Source organism: Poecilia mexicana, unplaced genomic scaffold (assembly GCF_051168715.1).
Source record: "Poecilia mexicana isolate PSO_F unplaced genomic scaffold, ASM5116871v1 scaffold_7, whole genome shotgun sequence".
Lineage (NCBI taxonomy): Eukaryota > Metazoa > Chordata > Actinopteri > Cyprinodontiformes > Poeciliidae > Poecilia > Poecilia mexicana.
Window position 1 is genome coordinate 29,004,463 of NW_028263376.1, and position 13,525 is coordinate 29,017,987.

At 39.8% G+C, this 13,525-nt stretch overlaps 1 protein-coding gene across 1 annotated transcript; it reads left to right on the top strand.

The window, feature by feature from the left end:
* Window positions 1–1,478: 1,478 nt before the first annotated feature.
* Window positions 1,479–10,815, top strand: LOC106912965 (matrix metalloproteinase-9-like). Its single transcript, XM_088007405.1, has 13 exons — window positions 1,479–1,917; window positions 3,977–4,215; window positions 5,141–5,289; window positions 5,397–5,525; window positions 5,624–5,797; window positions 5,904–6,077; window positions 6,166–6,339; window positions 6,683–6,838; window positions 6,929–7,100; window positions 7,179–7,318; window positions 7,401–7,551; window positions 7,666–7,769; window positions 10,687–10,815. The coding sequence occupies exons 1-13, from the start codon at window positions 1,780–1,782 to the stop codon at window positions 10,791–10,793; spliced, it is 2,007 nt and encodes a 668-aa protein (XP_087863531.1). The 5' UTR covers window positions 1,479–1,779; the 3' UTR covers window positions 10,794–10,815.
* The last annotated feature ends 2,710 nt before the right edge of the window (window positions 10,816–13,525 follow it).

The following is a 13,525-nucleotide window of genomic DNA, read 5'->3' on the forward strand; positions in this document are numbered from 1 at the left end:
AAAATCAGCTCAACTGAGGGGTGGCCCTAAACGGCTGCTTGGTTTGCTTTTGCCTTGGGTCGGCCCTGTCTACCACCATGCATCTTACATATCCATCTTGCATCACCCACAATAGTGATGCTCTTATTTTTATCTGTCAAGTTCATAGTTGAACACACAAATTGTTTTTAATAAGAGAAATGTTATTGAAATATATGGGAAGAAACTTGCATGAGAAAGACTCTTTTGACTGAAGGCACATCACCAAAACAGGAGAGGTAATATATGCTGTTAAATAACACGTATGCGTCATTATTTATGATCTGGGTAATTTCTGAGTGAAGTTAGTGGACTATAGCATCAACAGCTACAGTGAGGAGATAGATAGTTCTCAAAAATCAGACCAAACACACAATGATGTAGGGAAACTGTGAGAAAAAAATTAATAAGAATGTTTGATTCATTTGGTAGCTGTTTTATTCCCTTTTCTATCTCTTACTTTTAGTCTATTTAATGAAATTGAGTAAAGTTTTCATCACTATTGCTATTAATCAAACAAAAGTAAAGACACTCAAGAGACTGAGTACATAAAGCATCAGAACACAGTTTTCTTATTCTGCTTTATCCTTGACCTAATTTTGCAATTCTGCATCCAGCTTCTAAAACAGAGGAAGCAGAACTCTATAGAAAAATGTGGAAGCAGATATTTGCTACACATAATTATGTAAACAATCTATGCAAGTTGATTTGATCATCTAATCAACTATACATGGGTTAATTCTATTTTTACATATCTGTCAGAGTAAGAAGCAAAATCTTAATAAGCAGCGTTTTCTTAGCAGTGCTATACAAAGAAGCAAAACATGTTTGATGTGCAAGAGATAAATAGTCACACTTTACATGGAAAAAGTTTTAAAAGAAAGAAAAACATAAACTTATTATCCACTCATTAGTTAGTAGGTATGAAATAAATGTGGATGAGTAACACTTTATTTGACGGGGTGTGAATAAGACTGACATGACACTGTCATAAACACCTGTCATGAACATGAGTAATTCATGTCTATGGGGCCCACAAGATGATAGATTTCTTCTTTACCAAGAAGACCAAGGCACTGTGCGCCTGTTTGTACACTGCTGCCTCTCACTGGTGGAGATGGTGTATTGCACTACTTTAGGATCAATTAATTTAAGAAATGTAAACAGTGTCAGAGCAATATAACATCACCACGTAAAGCTAATTTTTAAAGTTTAATCGGTAATACTTTTATAACAAATGTATGTCAGATCATAATTTCTTGGTTAATGTCAAGTTGTCATAACAAAGACATTTTGAATAATGCCAACTTTGTATTAAAAGTGTCATAATTTACAGAATGACACTTTGACAGTCATAAATATTCATGAAGACTTATTCATGTTTACGACAAGTGTTTACGACAGTATCATGTCAGTCTTATTCACACCCCGTCAAATAAAGTGTTACCTGTGGATGTTTTAGAAATTTCCCCAGCCTGTAAATTTCTGCACAGAACTGATGTTACAGTAGGCGGGAGCGAGGGTTTGATGACTAAGACTCTACTCTGTATAAATACAACATCTACAACCCCAACCAGCAGCACAGTTCAGACAGGCAGCAACAGGGACCAACTTCCAAAACACAGAAGGCATCACTGAAGTGGAAACTTTGCCGATCTTCTGAGATTTTTTTTTCTTTTGACTTTGGTTCACACTTGATTATCTGTCTTTGAAGTTAGTTTTAGCATTTTTGTTGCATTTTGTGCCGCAGCAGAGCTCGCCATGAGGTGCTGTGCGTCAGTGGTGTGTTTACTTTTGGGAATAGGCGTGCAGAACGGATGGAGCCGTCCTGTCAAGTCAGTCTTTGTCACCTTCCCAGGGAACATCGTCAAAAATGTGGCAGATGTGGAGCTGGCAGAAGTGAGTAGCAGATGGCAGTGTTGTGGTCAAGATCACCTAACCCGAGACCAAGTCAAGACCAAGACTGAGGGATGTTGAGACCAAGTCAAGACCAAGACCAGAGTGAATCGAGACCGAGACAAGACCAAGACTTTTAGGGTCAGATACCGAGTCAAGACCAAAACCAGCGACTCGAGCTAAATTACACGATAAAATGTGAAATTTGATCAAAATTGCGTCTCACATTGATCTGAAAGATCCATATTTCCATAAAACACCTAGATATTAAATACTTAATGAATTTTACCAATATTAAAAGCAGAACACTCTTTGTTCTGCTTTGCTTCCATCTCTGCGCTTCAAATCTGAGGTGGTCTCATGCCATACCTAAAAATATAATGCCCTGGGCGTTTGCCCATATTGCTCATGTCAGAAACCACTGCTGTCTGCACCAATAAATATAGCAATTGAGGCAATGCCCTGACGGTAAATAACGTTCTTATGAACACTGAGAAGCAACAAGCGACTGCTAGTACACAAATAAATAAGACTTACATCTTTACAGTATAGCAGGTGAACTTCTTCGTCTGACTACGGGCTATCTAGAGGTATTATATAATAAAAACTCTAGCAAATGTGATGACTGAAACCTTAACTCTGAGGTTTTCAACCGAAATGTTGAAGTTCCTTAAAGTATCGCGGAGTATTCGATATATCTCGAGAGGACGTTACCCGCCCGCTTGGAGCGTGGGCATCATAGACATAATATAAGGGTAGACCTCGCATTGGCCGCTCCGGCGCAGGAAATACGGCGGCCATCTTGGAGCGGTATACCCTCCTACTTTGCTCAATCAAAACAGCAGAAGATGCCTCAGCACTGAGGGATATTGTTGTTCGGATCTGTGGATTATTGATGTGAGGGCGCCACAGACAACATTTCACAAGTAAGATGGACATATTGTTGTGTATATATTGTGATTAGAATATTACTTTACTGTATTTATGTCCACCGGCGAGATAGCAGCTAATATTAGCTACAGTGCTTGGTGTAACACCGGGGTTCAGCCCCGCTATGAAGGCTAACTGAGATTCCGTAAATCTAAAAAAATTAATTATTCTCTAACATTGACTTAGATTATCTGACACAAGAGCCTATATTAGAAATGAAACAATATAACACATATTATAAAACTTATATTATGTGTTATAACATTAACCAATACTCTGTCAAAAGTAAGATACATCCTAAATCTTCCGTTTTTGTTTTGAAAGTTTCATAAAGACGATGTGAGGAAGAAGAGGGAGATATCTATAAAGAGAGACGGATTCACTGCAGCATGGATGAATCTCACATCGGATTTTGGACTCGTCGGCTGAAAAACATAGACATACATGTTTATATATATATAAAATTCAGTATTAATCATTATTTATTTGTATCATTATTAATCTTTATTTATTAGTGTTTGTGTAGTTATATAAATATGCACTGATATTACTAAATAATGTATTAAATAAATTATGAACGGCTGTGTGCTTGGTAATATGCTCTTCATACATCGATATTAGAATATTCCATTCCTATTCTTTTGCTATAGCCACTAAGCATATTTAAATATGATGAATTATGTATTAAAAACATAATTAAAAATACAATTGTTTATAAATGTTGCTTTGATAGATGTTTGAATAAGGTTTCCAGTAACAAAAAAGTGTGTTATGATGGATAAAATGCGTTATTGTGCCTGCTAAACACATAACACTGAGTGGAGTGGTGGACCGCTCCAAGATGGCCGCTCTAAATCTCGTCAGCCACAATAGGCGAGAGCGGTCCATGAGGCGTCTATCCTTATATTATGTCTATGTTCTGAGACTCCCTGAACGGAGTTTTAATAAAGTTGTCCGGGGGAAACAAATTACCTGAACAGAGACTGATATCACAATGTTAATGAAAATATGTCCTTTCTAAATTAAAGCTACAGTTGTCTTTTATGAAAACAATTTATAAATGTGTGACATTACACAAATTGAGAATGGGAGTGTTTGGCTGAGCTCTGATGTGTTTTGTCTTGTTTGACAGAGTTATCTGAAAAAATTTGGTTACATAGAGACGGAGCAGCACGGTGACTTCCGGTCCAAGGTGTCCATAGCAAAGTCTCTGAAGATGATGCAGAGACAGATGGGTCTGAAGGAGACTGGAGAACTGGACAAGCTGACACTGGAGGCCATGAAGCGACCTCGCTGTGGTGTTCCTGATGTGGCCAATTACAACTTATTTGGCGGGGAACCCAAATGGGACCATAACGATATTACATACAGGTGAGTGGAAGGAAGAAATACTATGTGTCATTACATTAATGATTACAGAGTGAGATATTTTTTATTCTAGCAAATATGTTCTAGTTATATATATATATATATAAAAAACTTTTGCTTGTTAATAAATTGGTTTTTAAGGCAACGTTTCAATTTTTTTTAATAGCACTTTATACAAAAGAACAAATCATAGATGTTCAGATGGCATTGATTAATGCTATGGCATGCAAAGGGAAGTTTAAATAATGATAACTTAAAATGCTTGAAAACCTGCAAATAAAGAGAAAAATGAAAATTGAAATACCCTGTGCCTCATGCGTTTTCACCAGAAATATTTTTGCCTTTGTAGGTTACATCTTTAATAAAAACCTAAAATCAAAAAGCCTAAAATCAGAAGCAAATTATATCATGACATGTTGTGCTACACACACAACTATACTTTCAGAAAACTCTCTCTTGTAGCTTGTGGTGGAAAATTACTATAAGTTAAAATCTGTTATATGAAATGCTTGTGAACTCTCACCAAAATAACTATTTGGGTTACGTGTACAAGGTTGGAAGTTGTTCCCCACAGCTGCATGAGAACCAGACTGTCTCACCCATTTGTTTTGAATTCCTTATCCTTGATATAAAACTTGTGTTGACTCTGCCTGGGAGAGCTTTCCATCCAGAACTGCTTCATTATTGATTGTCCCACAAACTCTCTGTATTGTGCACAATATATGAATAAACCTGATTGAGTGATTTCACCTGAACAGTGTTAGGTAATAATTTTTTCCACGTTAATTTGGTGCTGTGACCCGGATCCCTTGACTGGACATCCGAGGACGTTGACAAACAGCGTTTTGGTACCGACCTGGACTAAAAGTACTGATAAGTTTCCATCAGACTGGATCAGCTAGTAATTTTGAGTTCGCTGTGTCTTCAGGATCCTGAGCTATTCTCCTGACATAGAAAGCGTTCTGATTGAAGATGTCTTTGCAAGAGCCTTCAAGGTGTGGAGTGATGTCACTCCTCTGACGTTTACCCGCCTTTTTCAAGGCGAAGCAGACATCATGATCTCCTTTGGAACAGGTGGTATGTGGTCTTTTTTACATTTCTAAGTCAAACTTTTGCACCCTAACAAATCAAGAAGCTGAATCCTAAAAATCAAACATTGATGAGCTGCTTCATGTTCTTTCTAGACCACAGGGATCAATTTCCCTTTGATGGTAAGAGTGGCGTTCTAGCTCACGCCTTTGCTCCTGGTGAGGGCATTCAGGGGGACGCCCACTTTGACGATGATGAATACTGGACTCTGGGAAAAGGACAAGGTAACTACACCTCAGAAATCACGTGCTTCTACCTTCCTCCTTCCTCTGGTGTTGTTGCACATATTTCCTTTAACACACAATCCAATCTGTCTTCTCAGTGCTGAGGACTTACTTTGGCAGTGAAGCAAACGCCGTGTGTCACTTCCCCTTCACTTACTTCGGGAAATTATACACCAGCTGCATCACTGAAGGCCGTTCCGACAACCTGCCCTGGTGTGCAACCACAGCCGACTACGACAAAGACAAGAAATACGGCCTCTGCCAAAGTGAACGTAAGCATGACAAAAATGACGAGCCTGAAGTTATCCATTATGTTTATGAGGTTGTGAAGGAAAACTGGAACTCATCCAACTACACTTTCAACTGTAATCCTCATAGTCTTGTTCACATTTGACGGAAATGCGGATGGAGCCCCCTGTGTCTTCCCCTTCATCTTCCTGGGTAGGATGTATAAGAGCTGCACCACCGACACCCGCATTGACGGAAAACGCTGGTGTGCCACCACTAGCAACTATGACACAGACAAGAAATATGGCATCTGTCCCAAACGTGGTGGGTAACAGGAAACAATGCTTGAAAATCCTGCCACAGTGGCTTGTTGCTTTGTTTAACCACAGTTATTTTGTCTCTTTTTGTCCAGACACTGCTGTAACTGGAGGAACCTCGGAGGGAGATGCCTGCCACTTTCCTTTTGTGTACCAGGGCAAGGAATACCACTCATGTACTAGTGAGGGGAGGACAGACGGCAAATTGTGGTGTGCCACGACTGACAGCCATGATAGAGACCAGAAATGGGGCTTCTGTCCCAAACGTGGTGGGTAACAGAAAACACAAGGTGTGAAAGTCCTGCCACAGTGGCTTGTTGCTTTGTTTAACCACAGTTATTTTGTCTGTTTGTCCAGACACTACCGTAATTGGAGGAAACTCAGAGGGAGATCCCTGCCACTTTCCTTTTGTACATCAGGGCCGGGCATACTACCAATGTACGACTGACGGGAGGACAGACTTAAAATTGTGGTGTAGCACCACTGACAATTATGATAGAGACCAGAGATGGGGTTTCTGTCCTGACCTGGGTGAGCGACATGAATGGAAGAATTTGTTCAGCATTTATCATTTTATGAGATTTATGAAATTTCTAACCGGCTATCTTCCAGGTGTTAGCCTGTTCCTGGTGGCTGCCCACGAGTTTGGACACTCCCTGGGTTTGTATCATTCCACCGTTAGAAACGCTCTCATGTTCCCCTGGTACAGCTATGTGGAGGATTTCTCCCTGGATCAGGATGACATTGATGGCATTCAGTTCCTCTACGGTGAGCGGACAACTCAGTACTCTTTCACGATGAATCTCATCAAACACATGAAAACTTTGCCTTAACCAAGAATATTCCCATATTTTACAGGAAATAAAACAGGCCCTGGTCCTACTCTCAGCACCACAGCAGAACCGGACCCAACTGTTTCATCTGTAGTGACAACGCCATCCACTGTAGATCCCACCAAAGACCCCTGCAAGATCCTCAAGTTTGACACCATCACTGTGATTCAGAGACATCTGCATTTCTTCAAAGATGGGTAAGCAAATAGCTAGTTCTACTTATGTTCTAGGAACATAACCTGATGAGGTGCCAATCTTGCTTTTCTGGTTAACAGGCAATTCTGGAAGGTACCAAGCAAGGGAGACGAAGGTCAAAAGGGACCATTTTCCATTTCTCAGAGTTGGCCAGCTCTACCTGCTGTCATTGACTCTGCCTTTGAGGATGTTCAGACCAAAAATATATACTTCTTTTCAGGTAAGGAGTGTTCTTTCAAGAGCTTATCAGAGCACTGACATGTTAGACAAAGAGTTTTAATCATATTTTATTGTTACATTAGGAACCAGGTTCTGGGTGTACACAGGAAGCAGTGTGCTAGGTCCCTACAGTATTGAGATACTTGGTTTGCCCCCAAGTGTGCAGAAGGTGGAGGGAGCGCTACAGAGAGGGAGAAACAAAGTGTTTCTCTTTAGTGGAGAGGACATCTGGAGGTGAGTAGAAATTGCCCCCTTTTTTTAGACAAAATCTGTAATTTAACCCATCCTTAAACACATTTTGTGTTAAAGGACCAACAGTAGATCTCATTCTATCGCTGATCCCTACAGGTTAGATCTCAATACCAGAAGGATTGACAAAGGATACCCTATATATATCAGGGCCATCTTTCCAGGTGTCCCTGATGATCCTTCTGATGTGTTCAAGCACAAAGGTAAACATACCTTCTACCACTAAGCTCAGGAACCCAAATTTGGACCCCTATCTACTGAGGTGGCAGTTCCCACCCCAAATGAGAGCCTTGCCACCCCTGTTGCAAGGGGTGGCAACAGGGGTGGCCACCCCTGTTCCCATAACCATTCAATAAATGGTTATGGGAAATCGAACATTAAGCGCACAAATCTCTTTTTTCCGACAACATTGAATGCAACACAATGTAACCTGACACATACTGCTGAGTAGCGAGAAGTGCGCCAGACAGCAGCATTGATATGGATGGATATAAATTACTGGACTGGACATTACGTAACTTATCGTGCGCCACACCTGCGTCATTGCTGTCCATTGAGTCAACATTATGTGTGGTCAGGAAATTACCATAGTCAAGCAAAGAATCTGAAAAATGTTTAGCGGTTACTTCAATCCTATGAATTAGATAACAAGGGCTTCAGATTTAACAGTTGAGGAAAAAGTTTTAACTTAAAGAAAACATTGAAGAAATGAGCAGTGGGTCAGTTATACTAGCCTAACTGTTGCTAGCCTTCTATTGACTTTGATAACCTAACATGTGCTGCGCGGTGTGTTTTGGTTCCGTTAGCACTAAAACAGGTCAACCCGCCCACCAAGTCATCAGTAGAGCAGCTGTTTAAATCAACTAATCAACCACCACTGTGCTCAGGCGAAACCTTAATAATGACAATATAGACATCAAGCCTGACAGTAACAGACTGAATGTTCTGTTTTGGTGTTTTTGCTACTTTTTTGTGTGGGAAATATTTGTTTTTTGGTGTTGATTCCCCTGATCGGTCATCTCTGCTCTATCCGCTCGTTAAGCTGTTGTCTGTCGGTTGCCATGGCAACGGGTCCGTGTAAAGCCGACACAGAGACACACAGGCAGAATAGAAGTGTCTCAGCTTTATTGTACCTTTAATGTGGCGAACTGTCTGCAGCCGCTGCAATTCATAAAAGTTAATCAAGTGACAAAAACTGAACTAATCATTGAACTAGGTTCCTACAGCATATTTAAAATAAAACGATTGACCAGTATAAGAGAAATTTGCCCCTTCTTGGATCTTGACACAGAACTAACAGAAACAAAATTATTTATAGATTTGTATCACGGAGAATTTGTCAAACACTAGTTTCTCCTCTTTATTTTAAGTCATATTTAATAGATATATCTGATAACAAATGATGGCGCTACGAATATTTTTGTGACAGATTTCTGCTCGTCCTGCATTGGGATAAAATAGTTTTCTGGACTCAATGAATCACATAGCGAATAATAGGCACTGTCCAGTCCAGTAATGCATATCAATTAGCAGAAGTATGAAAGATAAAAATAATTAACTATACTATATTAAGAAATTATATTTAATCTTCAGTGCTAAATGAAGCTCATTTGGATCTTAATAAGGTTCTAAGTAGAGCTTCACAATGTTAAAGGAAAAAATCATTGCAAGAGACAAAAACTTTTGAGCAGGGAATTTTCTGAAAACTGCATTTACACTCAAACATGATTTTTTCAGCTGATCAAAAGTTTAAGACCCTAGTCTTTAAATGCCAAAAGCTGTGCAAAAATCTGGATTCCATGTATTTTTCTGTCAAGTCTTTACGCTGTCAAGACCTCCTGATGGCAAAAGCAAAAAAGCTCACTGACTTTGAATGTGGTAGGATTGTTGAGCTGCATAAGCAAGGCCTCTCACAACATGCCATCGCTGCTGAGGTTGGATGCAGTAAGACAGTCATTTTCCATTTTTTAAATGATCCTGAGGGTTATGGAACAAAAAAGTCAATAACCATCAGACGGCATCTGCGAGAGAAGGGCTTCAGAAACAAAAAACGTCTTCAAAGGCCACGTCTTCTTCAACGCCACAAAATTGCCCGTTTGGACTTTGCAAGGGTGCACCAAACATGGGACATTGAAAGGTGGAAGAAAGTTGTCTTCTCTGATGAGAAAAAATTTTATCTTGATGGCTTCCAACGTTACTGGCATAACAAGGAGATCCTACCTGAGATGTTTTCTACATGGCACAGTGGTGGGGGCGCCATCATGATTTGGGTTGCGTTTTCCTTCAATGGAACAATGGAGCTTCAGGTTGTGCAGAGGCGTCAAACAGCAGCTGGCTATGTGGAGATGTTGCAGCGGGCATCCCTCATGACTGAGGGCCCTCGTCTGTGTGGTAATGATTGGGTTTTTCAACAGAACAATGCTGCAGTTCACAATGCCTGCCTGACAAAGGAGTTCTTCCAAGAGAATAACATCACTCTTTTGGACCATCCAGCATGTTCCCCAGATCTAAACCCAATTCAGAACATTTGGGGATGGATGGCAAGGGAAGTTTACAAAATGGACATCAGTTCCAGACCGTGGATGCCCTTCATGAAGCCATCTTCAACACTTGGAGCAACGTTCCCACTAGCCTCCTGGAAGCACTGGCATCAAGCATGTCTAAACGATTGTTTGAAGTCATCAACAAGAATGGTGGAGCTACTCATTACTGAGTCCTTTTTTTGACACTTTGATTTCTGTTTTGGGGCCTTTTGGGGATTTTTGATCTATGGTCTTAAACTTTTGATCAGCTGAAAAATCGTGTTTGAGTGTAAATGCAGTTTTCAATTAATTTCCTGCTCTAAAGTTTTTTTTCTCTTACGCTGATTTCTTCTTTTAACATTGTGAAGCTCTACTTAGAACCTTCTTAAGATCCAATAGTGCAAAATGCAAATTCTTGCAGTTTTTTAACTGTCTTAAGATTTTGATCAGGAGTGTATGCTGGCATTGCCACCCCTGAAAAATTTGCTACCCCCCTCTTGTCACCCCATAAATATTTTTATAGATCCGCCCCTGGCACAAACGTCAGCAAAACATGGCATACATTGTGGTCGTTGTAACATCAACGTTTCTCTTTCAGGCAACATTTATTTCTGCAGAGATCTTTTCTTCTGGCGCCTGAATTATCGCAGGGTGGTGGACCACATCGGCTATGTGAAATACGATCTTCTGAAATGCCCAAAATAATCAAGAAATAACAACTGAGATACAGGCAGATGGGCAGTGAGGCTGGAACAACCAAATGTTTCTTTGTGCAGGTGTCTGAAAGAATGTGATTCAGTGTTTGTTCATCATGCCTTTTGTATGATGTATGTGCTTTATGCAATGTGAACAACTGGCTTCTAATGAATTTGGCTGATTATTATTTATACAGCATTGGACTGAATGCAAGTCAAAGGCCCAGAAGGCAATTAACCACTGTTTGCACTCAGTCTAACATGCTGTGAACTGATGACCATAGTGGCCTATAATTTGAGACCCATACAAGTAACTTCAACACATGCTTTCTGGATAAAACTCCGGATTTGCAGATGAAATTTCATGTCTGGCTGGTTCAGACCCTTGTCAGTATTCAAATATTTGGTAACACTTTATTTGAAGGGGGTTGAATAAGACTGTCATGACACTGTCATAAACATGACATAACACCTGTCATGAACATGAATAAGTCTTCATGAATATTTATGACTGTTGTCATAAAGCGTCATTCGGTAAATTATGACACTTTTAATACAAAGTTGACATTATTCAAAATGTCTTTGTTATGACAACTTGACATTAACCAAGAAATCATTACTGATATAAATTTGTTATAAAAGTATTACTGATTGCACTTTAAAAATCAGGTAACTTTATGTTATTAAAGGTAAAGTTTAAACAGTAATGATTTCTTGGTTAATGTCAAGTTGTCATAACAAAGACATTTTGAATAATGTCAACTTTGTATTAAAAGTGTCATAATTTACCGAATGATGCTTTATGACAACAGTCATAAATATTCATGAAGGCTTATTCATGTTCATGACAGGTGTTATGTCATGTTTATGACGGTGTCATGACAGTCTTATTCAAGCCCCTTCAAATAAAGTGTTACCAATTTTTTTTTTTTTTTGGTATTTATAACAACATCTAATATTATTTTATGTCATGAGCCTATTTATTTTATGTGGTTTTATGTGTTTTTCTGAAAATGGTTTCAAAGCCATAAACTGCACTGGAAGACATTCTGTGTCTCCTTTATTAAAATTATTTATAAAACTAATAATTTTGTACAAATATTCCAGCTTTCAATGCAATAAAAATTTTGTGAGAACATTCTTCCTTTGTCAGCGTCTTTTTCATTTGCAAATACTTTAAGTATGGTGGTGGGAGCATCATGTTGTGGAAATTGGTGGAGTTCATAAAACAAGATGGTGTTTGATCGGCTCCAGGAACACGGTCTAAGACTTAAACCCTCTAAGTGCCAGCTAATGAGAAAAGAAGTGCACTACCTAGGTCATCTGGTATCTGCTGAGGGAATCCGGACTGACCCAGAGAAGATTTGTAGAGTGAAAGACTGGACCAGGCCAACAAACCACAGGGAGGTGCTGCAATTTCTGGGGTTTACTGGCTACTACAGGCGGTATGTCAGTGGGTACCTCTGTCCTAGCAGCTCCCTTATATCGGCTCACTGGTGGTGACCCAAGAATGAAGAAAAGAAGGGGGAAAAAAAGGCCTGGTTTCTGAGCCACCGTTTTTATGGATAGAGGAATGTGAGGAGGCATTACTGGCCTTAAAGCACAGACTTACGACTGCGTCAGTGTTGGGTTACCCGGATTACAACCTACCGTTTCTGCTTCAGACAGATGCATCAGGGGAAGGACTTTATCTTTGGATTGTGGAACTTTGTAAAGTGTGTCCTTTGAAGAACGCCGTACTTGGCGTTTGTTACTGTGTGCTGGTAGTACAAAGGTCAGTATTTGCTCTGAATTCTAAAGGTAGGCAACACTGATCGCCAGCTCCTCAATGTAGCCAAATGTTACTTTTAATGTTCAAGTTGTTAGTTTTGTATCATTTTGTCTTTTTCTGTATATATGCTGTATCTGTAAATCAAAAAAATAACTGCGTTAATGACACATGTTGACACGCAGTATTTGCTCTGAATTCTAAAGGCGAAGCCGCTGCTCTGTCGGGTGGTCCGAATAAACGGTCCCAACCACGATTTCAACCACCGTGTGTGTCAGATTCCTGTCTCGTTTCCTTCCGACAAAAACCCTTAAGAACACACAACGCAGAGTCCAGGGAACAGCGAGGACTCATCTCGCACGGATTGGGTATATTATTATTTTCATTTTCATTTTTTACTGCAAACTGACAGACTTTATAACTTTCTATATCAGGCTTCTTTAGAGTGAAGCCTTAAATTCTCTGATGAAATTTTGAATCTGATCAGAGAAATGCACCAAAGGAATTTGATTAACACATATCTGTATTTTATTTAATAAATTGTACAAACCACAAGGCATTTCTAGAAATAAGAATTGAAATTCAAACATTGAAATTATGTGACCCCCACATTGTTTATGTGACCAAAGTGTAGTCACATTTGTTTGGTTAAATTGTGATTTTAGTTTTGGATTTTACCCTGTTTTGAAATGTTTGGGGCAAGGTCACGCAGTAGCACAAATGCGCCACGAGATGGCAGACGAGGGATATTACGGGACTGATGGTGCAACAGTTCTGTGCGGAAAAATCTCCCCTCCATTCGGATGAAAGCTACCAGCACAGCATCACCTTCTCCTCTGGCTCACTCGTTTCTCCTGTTAAAACAGGTTATTTAGATCTGCCCGCCTGTCCCTCCACCTGGGACCTACAACAATTACAGCGAAGAACAGACAGGGCCGGCCCAAGCCTCCATGGGGCCCTAAGCGAAATTTGGT